General features: G+C 37.3%; 1 protein-coding gene across 1 annotated transcript in view; it reads left to right on the plus strand.

The window, feature by feature from the left end:
* LOC126471560 (uncharacterized) overlaps positions 1-4,972 on the plus strand; it is a 51,618-nt gene extending 46,646 nt beyond the window's left edge. The window contains exon 5 of the mRNA XM_050099787.1: positions 3,961-4,972. Within this exon, the coding sequence (XP_049955744.1) occupies positions 3,961-4,073 (113 nt within the window). The 3' untranslated portion in view covers positions 4,074-4,972. The remainder of the gene's footprint in view (positions 1-3,960) is intronic.
* The last annotated feature ends 3,000 nt before the right edge of the window (positions 4,973-7,972 follow it).

A 7,972-nucleotide genomic window follows, 5' to 3' on the forward strand; every position in this document is an offset into this window, starting at 1 on the left:
TAATATTTTCACTATATGTGACTTGAGGACTGGTAGCTGAATATGATGTTGTTGTGTATTTATCTGATGACTGTTAACATGTTATACGCACACTCGGTTTCATGCTGTGCCAGTTCCCAAATATGTATTCAATAAATTTGCATCGTTCGCATATCTGCCCTGTACATGTACCTGTACATCATTTTTGCTGTCAGATAATTAACTTTTGACTATTTGATTTTCCGTGTTGGTGTTAGAAACTGCATCCAGTTCCAAGTTATTATTTACCACAAATATTTGCTTACTTTAGTGTGAGCGCCAGTAACAGAAAAATTGCTTTACGCAACCCGACGAAATGATACGTTAATTTTTTGGTAACTTAATATAATTAGTCATGGGATATGTTTTGTGTGTCCGTTAAATTGTTCTCTACGTAAAATGCCTTATGATTTCATGTCTCGGTCTCTTACATATGTGTGGCATATGCTATGGCCACATATTGGTTACAAAAGTACCGTATAATTCGTCTAGATTTTGAGGAACATCGCAGATCTCTCGTTAAAAAACAGGAAAGTAATAGTGGACATGTGCTTTCAAAGACATTGTACTACATCTGCTGGAGAAATTCCAAACTAAATGTGACTATAGGGCATTCTGTGAAAGTCAGACGTTCGCAATATTGTTGTCGGGCATTCCAAGAAATGTCCATATGTTTATAAAACATCATGCAGCTGTGTGTTTAAAATAGGTAGCCTAACCAGCCATTAATGAATTTCTAAGTGATAAATCGTTGACGTGCTAAGTCTCCTCTAAAAGCTGCATATAAATTTCCCTTTTACAGTACTGTATTTTCTGTGAACTGTTATGCCCTTCCTTTGATCTTGGACACCAATTTTGGTCAACTTCTGACAACAATTCCTGACGTCATACATTCCATTTTACTTAATACGTCACAGTATTAAACATGAATGACGAGAACGCTTTTCAAAAAACAAGGAATAAATCTTTTTACTAAACACAAATTACAATTGAAAGATGCCGAAAAGGTACGGTAGGTGACATTTATTGCTTAGAAACTGACTGACAGAAATTATAAAAATTCGATGGAAGCTGCTATATCTGTTATTTAAAAAGTGGACGTATCTGCGCTCCAGTTCTAGAGCTTCTTTTTCTGAATACGTAGGTAACTACTGTTGTTGAAAGTAAAAACTCTAATTACAAAATAATCGGAACAGGCAAAGGAACAACCAAAAATAAACTTACATGGAAAGTAAATGACAAAGAAACGTACCTGAGCTTCACAAACCTAAACTACAGTAATAGTTATCATTGTAATGGATTTGCTGTAAGGTAACTACAAAAACGATATTTCTTGAGGACTCAGTATCAACGTATTCAGGTAAGTAATTTTAATTCCACCCATCGTACTCGATGTATGTGTATTCATTTATTATGTGTATGACCGGAATTTTAACAAGCTGATAAAATACATAAACTCCTTCGTTCCCCTCCTACCCACTGAAATGTTAGCGTCATCGATTTTGCAGAAGACTGATTTATCCTTCCGGGCTAAACTAGTTATATAAAAAGCGCAGTGTCGACGGGCGTAGATCAGAGTGTCATATCAATAAAAGTTCAGCCTATGAAGTTACAAGACAAAATTAAATACGGTAACTCTAAGGGGTATTTTTGTTTTACCATTCAGTACTATCTGCTATGATGCTAATGTTGGCTGGCTCCCAACAGGAAAGTTGATGACTTTTCCACAAAATAGCCAGCTCGTCTAACAAAATTTCGTAATGTGCCACATTCCATCGTTGTTGTTGTTGTTGTGGCCTTCAGCTGGAAGCCTGATTCGATGTACCTCCCTACGCTAGTCTATATTGCGCAATTATCTTCATCTCTGCATAACTACAACATACATCCAATTGATCCTTGTTACTGAGCCAAGCCTTGGTGACCCTGTTTAGCTTTTACCTCCCCCTCCCGCCCTACTTCTCTTCATTAGTAAATTAATTATTCCTCCGTGCTTCAGGGTACATCCAATAAACTGATCACTTGTTTTGCGCAAAATCTGCCCAAAACTTATTTTCTCCTCGATTCTATTCAGCGCCTCCTATCTAGTAATCTCATGTAATCTTCAGCATCCTTCTGTAGCGCTACATTTCAGAATCTTTTCCTTCTTATCTTCCACTTTTCATTTCCGTAGAAGGCTTCACTCCAAGCACTTTCAGAAAACGTAAGAATATTATATTAGATTTTAAAATACTTCTCTTTTCCAGAAACACTTCCCATTCTATTGACAGTCTGCGTTTTATGTTCGTTCTACTTCAGTCATCGTAAGTTATTTTGTTGCCCAAGTAGTAAAACTTATCTACTACTACTTTTAGTGTCTCATTTCCTAATCTAAGTCCTACACTCAGCTGTTTTAGTTTTTCTGACGTTCGTCTTATAATCCCTTTTCAAGACATTCCCAGTTCCACTTAACCATCCTTTTATTGCCTGCTCAGTGTGCTGCCTGAATAACATGGGGATAGTGTGGAGGTCTGTCTTACTCCTTTCTGAACTGTTAGCTCCTTTTCATGTCCCTCGACTCGTAACTATAGTCTAGTTTCTGTAAAATTTGTAGATAACCGTTCATTCTCTACTTTTATTCCTGCTAGCTTTAGACTTTCAAAGAATGTATTAGAATCAGCACTGTCAAAAGCTTTTATTATTTCTGTGAATACTATAAATGTAGGTCCGTCTTTTATCCAATCTTCTAATGTAAGTCATAGTGTCAGTATGGCCTGTATTTCGCAGGAACAGAAACTGTTCTTCCCTGAGATCGGCGTCTACCAGTTTTTCCAATCTTTTGCAACCAGTTATTGTTAATATTTTGCAACAGTGGCTTATTAACCTGATGGCTGAAGGCTCTGAAGGCTATTCACAGAGTTATCTGCGTGGCATGCTGCAAACTTCCTCGCCAAAGCTCAGGACTTTAATTTTGGTAGATATCCTTATCCTGCGTGTCCTAGCCTGTTAATTTGGAAGAACAGGACTTCCTCCTGCTCCACCCTTTCCTTACTCCATGAAAAAACGTGCAACTCAGCGGTTAAGACAAAAAAATGGCTCTGAGCACTATGGGACTCAACTGCTGAGGTCATTAGTCCCCTAGAACTTAGAACTAGTTAAACCTAACTAACCTAAGGACATCACAAACATCCATGCCCGAGGCAGGATTCGAACCTGCGACCGTAGCGGTCTTGTGGTTCCAGACTGCAGCGCCTTTAACCGCACGGCCACTTCGGCCCGGTTAAGACATTACACATATTCAGGAGAAGAGATATACAATTTCTTTTCCTGTCATTAACATTTGTATGCCCTTTAGCTCCTCTAAATCATTTCGAACGAACACCGTTATGGTTCCTCCAAGAAGATGAAGACTGAATCTGTTTCCCACCCCTCCGACTTTGTGCTTCGTATCTGGTAACATCAATATCGTCGGATTATTACACTCTAAAATTTCTTTCTTTCTTTCTTCCTTCTTCCCCACATGTTTCTATTTACGTCAGACTTAGAAATGTTCGCTGAAATGTTTTCTTCATGCTTCCCTCGTTTTCTGTATCTTATAAAACTCATCATATTGCTTCAGCTTTAAAGATATTGGCGTTTTGGGCTACTTCTTGAACAATATATTTTCTAGTTCTCCTGCTCGAGGAATACTGATTTCGGATTTCCGTTACTAAGCACACAAGAACAACAAAAAACAAAAATACCCCATTATTTTTATTTTCTAAACTGCAGTTTTGAACTATATCACAATCCATGTAGAAATAAATCCAGTTTTGTAAGATGCCGTTATACTTATGCACCAGTTCCATATTTTCTAGTATTTGCTTAGGAGAGCTATTCTTTCGCTGTAGGCAGATAGTTTATAGTAATACCTGTGTTACTGAGAGCTGAATAGTTAAGAACTAACTTAATCATTTAATGTTACAGGCCAGCCTGTGATGTGGAGTGATGTTGCCCGTGATGTTGAAGAGAATCCAGACCTATGGCCGTGGAACGATTTCGATGCAGGAAACACGAGGGAAGTTGATAACTCACGATAGATGACCAAATATGTCACTGCTTGGCCACTCAGATGTCGTTTAACTCCGGAAAGAATGAAATCTGCTTGTTTGATAAGGAATGCTCTTCCTTCACTACTGAGAACATAATAGTTATTGTGGACCTTCACAGCTGAAACTCCCAGTGTTCAAGAATAACATTATGTGAGGACATAGCTCTTGACAATTTCTTATCGTTCCTCGAATAAAGACAATCAAACGATAGGATACAGAAATATTTCACTATGAAAATTTACCTTAAATATTTGCTGATTTATGACGTTGATTTGGAAATCTGTAAGATGCAAGAGCTTTGGAAATGTCTGTTACGAGAACGGTCCTTTTTCAGTATAATGAGCTAACTGTTTATCGTATGAATAACTGGTAAAACTTCAGAATTGATACTAAGGTTCAGCCAGAATTGCAGCACACGTCTCTCTGGTTTTGAAAGTGTATGAGTCTGTGAATACTCGTAACTACTTCTGAAATTTTTTAAATGCACCTGGCTTTCGGACATGCAATTGTAAGGAGTTAAAAATTGAAAATTTTTACGTCGATGCATAATTGTAAGTGATATCCGTTAATTTTTAATCAACATAAATGTGAAAATGTTTACTATTTTTTAATGTTGTGGCAATACCAGTGTACCAAAGAGTGTCGAGGACAACAGCGAGGGATGACGTAAAAAGATAATTATATTGTCAAGTGCTTTGTTCATTTTGTTGCAGTATTAATTTTTTACCAAATTGTAGTACGTAGGGAAATAGTGTTGATGTGACGTGTGTTTTTTACGAAATCTGTAAAAATGACAAAAGTCATAGCTGGGAGTGGCGGTGCTGACTGTTATGTGAAGGTTTTGTGTAAATGTTTTAAGAAAAAATAAAATAATTTATGAAGTAGTACACAGTTGTTACATATAATTGTCGTTAATCACATTTACAAACACATTTTTTGGAATAAGACACTGGATCGCCAAATATTTTATTTGTGTATTTTTTTACGCTCGTCAGTCTATCTGACAGAGTACTAATCATCTGAATGTTTACACAATGTAGATCATTTACATCACGTAGAACATAAAACAACTGCAATGTTTTCGCTCAATTCTTTCATCAACTGTGATGTCCCTCATATTGAGTAATAGACTCATGCTCACACTCGATGTACGGCGTATGACAGAACAGTAGCGTATGTGCACGGGCTTCAGGTGTTGCTACGTCAAAATCATACATTGTAGATTTACAAAGATAATTCATACATGTGTCATAAGTACTCCTTAGTAGCTTGTGTATAGGCCTCGGGGCAGCGGGTACCTTTAATGGAATTGCAACTATTGCCATGTATAATCTCGTCAGAACCGACAGCGCTTGCGTATATGAGTGTCAATTTTGGGCTATTTTCTGCAAACGCCTGGCTGCTTCTCTACTAACAGGCGCTGTTCACATTGAAACTATTAGCAGAGAATTTATTGTTATTTATTATTACTTTTTGAGCTTATGATAATAGTAAAAATGTATAGTTGTATAGCTTATAACATCGTAGATTACGATATTTGGAGGCTTTAAAAATTAAAGCAGAAAATTTTCAATACTTGATTTACAAAAATTTCGTCAACTTAATGCTGGAAATGCGGAGTGTAAAATATGTGCAAATAAAAGTAGCGTTATTTAGAATTCTTGGTATCCACTCCAATTATCGGGTAGTGCGATAGCTCACGTACGTTATTTTTGAACAGAAACAGTAAGTATTTATTTTTCTAAGTTAATTTGTCAACAAAACTACTAATTAAACTCTGTCGAGCAAAATACTCTCTGCTTCCGTATGTTTACTGTGCAGTTTCACCTCTGCGGTGTGTTTTGCGAATGAAACGAAAATGAAAAACATACAAACAAAACCTACAGTTTTCTCATAGCTAGAGTGCTTGGATATTTTACTTTGCGATGTTACCAAGCATATTAGTAAGCACACTCCCAATTATCAGTTTCTTTTAATTACAGAAGAAAAGAATAAATTTATATTTGCCTGTTAAATCTGCACTTGATTCCGTTGAACCTTAGTCACGTTGCTCTCATCTAGTTTATGTTACTGGACACCTCGATAACTTTTCTTATATATCTGATATATAGCATCATTTTGTAACTATAATCATATATCTGAGCGTCTGGGATGTGCCAATGGACAACTATACTTTTTTTCTTCAACTTTTTTCCAGTCCATGTGCGGGACAAGCAATTCAGCAACCTAGACGTCTTCCAAAGCTACGCTGCGTTCAACTGAAGTTTTAAATTCTTCCTGTCAGCGTTTGAATATCCTTCCTCTTAGTATATCACAGATATCTTTATCCTGTGCAATAATGAAAAAGCATCTACGTGAATTTTCTTTATCTTTATCCCTCCCTTTTTTTCCCCTGAGTATTCGTTGCTGTGGGTATCATCGCCTTTTCTGCTGGCTTTTTCCATTGTCTCCATTCTTCCCTTGGCTAGGTATTTTTCTTACTGCGCCGTTGTCTTTCCTTTCTTTCAGTTGGTCCTGTTTCATACTCCCAATTGACAGAAGACAGAAGAGGTTTTTTTTATGAAAAACATAATTACCAAAATGTTAGTGAGATAACTTTGCTTTAATTATAATCACATCTTTGTTCTTAAACAGACTGAATGATTCAAAATTCAAAGTCAGTCCTTTGTTCAGAAAACGAGCGTTGGGTGTCGATGCGAGAATCACCCATTGCCTTCATCCGCATTGTCCTAGAAGATGTGCCTTTCCTGCATTTGTCATTAGGTGTCAGGTGTGTCTCAGTATTTTTTTGGTGACTGTAATGTGTGATCCTGAGTTGTGTATACGTCTTCATGGATGAAATTAAAAGAGACGAAGAACCCGACGGCGGATAACAGTCAAGAATGTCACAAGAGACACTATGGAGAGGTTTTCCATTTAACCCAGAACACTGGAGAAGTGTCTTCTGACGTGGAATTCTGACAGTATATCCCTACCTTACTGGCAGAATGTTTACACTAAAAATTTAGTACACTACCTACTACGGGGAGTGTGACTGAGCGTTTAGCGCCTTAAATTCGTAACTGTAGTCAATTTTCCTTGTCCCGATACACAAGGACGCGTGTTTAAAGTAACCAGAAATAGCACTGTTCCTGGTGGCTTTGAACGCACGTTTCTGATTTCCATATCTCTGTTCCGAGGTTGTGTAAGTCGTTTGATATATCAGAATCGTACTACGGTAGTCTCTTTATAACGGAAGGGTAATGATGGTTAGCAGCCTAATACAACCTCGTATTCGTTCGTCTAAGTTCTTTATTGTTTCATTCAACGATCTCAGATTGCAACCAAAGCACCAGCACTGCCGTAGGGTAGTTTGGTTTTTGCTTGCGTGAGCCTGAGAGATGTTTTGGGTTTATTTCTTGAGCGCCTTCCGAAATCGATTCATAACTCACCTAATGCATTAAAAGGACTCTTTCACAACTTTGTAGTAACGTGTTACGTTATTTATTCTTTCTGTGCAATGTTCGTGCTCATCTATAGCTTCTCCTTTTTGCTTTACTTACAGATTTAGACTCACTTGATTTATTTGCTGACGCACCTACTCGGCGTTACCGACTACAACTCATTAAATATTAATCAAATGGACGAAAAAATACGCTATATTCATTTCTTCTCTGCGTTTCTAAAAACTTTTGTTTCAGACTTAAGTAAATGTGCCGTGAAAATTGTAGTTTTCAGTATCGTTGTGTAAAACGAGGACTTGATAGTACTTTCATCTCAGTATGTGGATGTATTGTAATCGAAGATTATATTGTATACCATCATAGTATGTCCAACAATCGTCGCTTTATTCCAGCTCGCATCTCACAACGCCGTCAACGCATCCCTAAGACACTGCAACCTCCATT

The sequence above is a fragment of the Schistocerca serialis genome, chromosome 3 (assembly GCF_023864345.2).
Source record: "Schistocerca serialis cubense isolate TAMUIC-IGC-003099 chromosome 3, iqSchSeri2.2, whole genome shotgun sequence".
NCBI lineage: Eukaryota > Metazoa > Arthropoda > Insecta > Orthoptera > Acrididae > Schistocerca > Schistocerca serialis.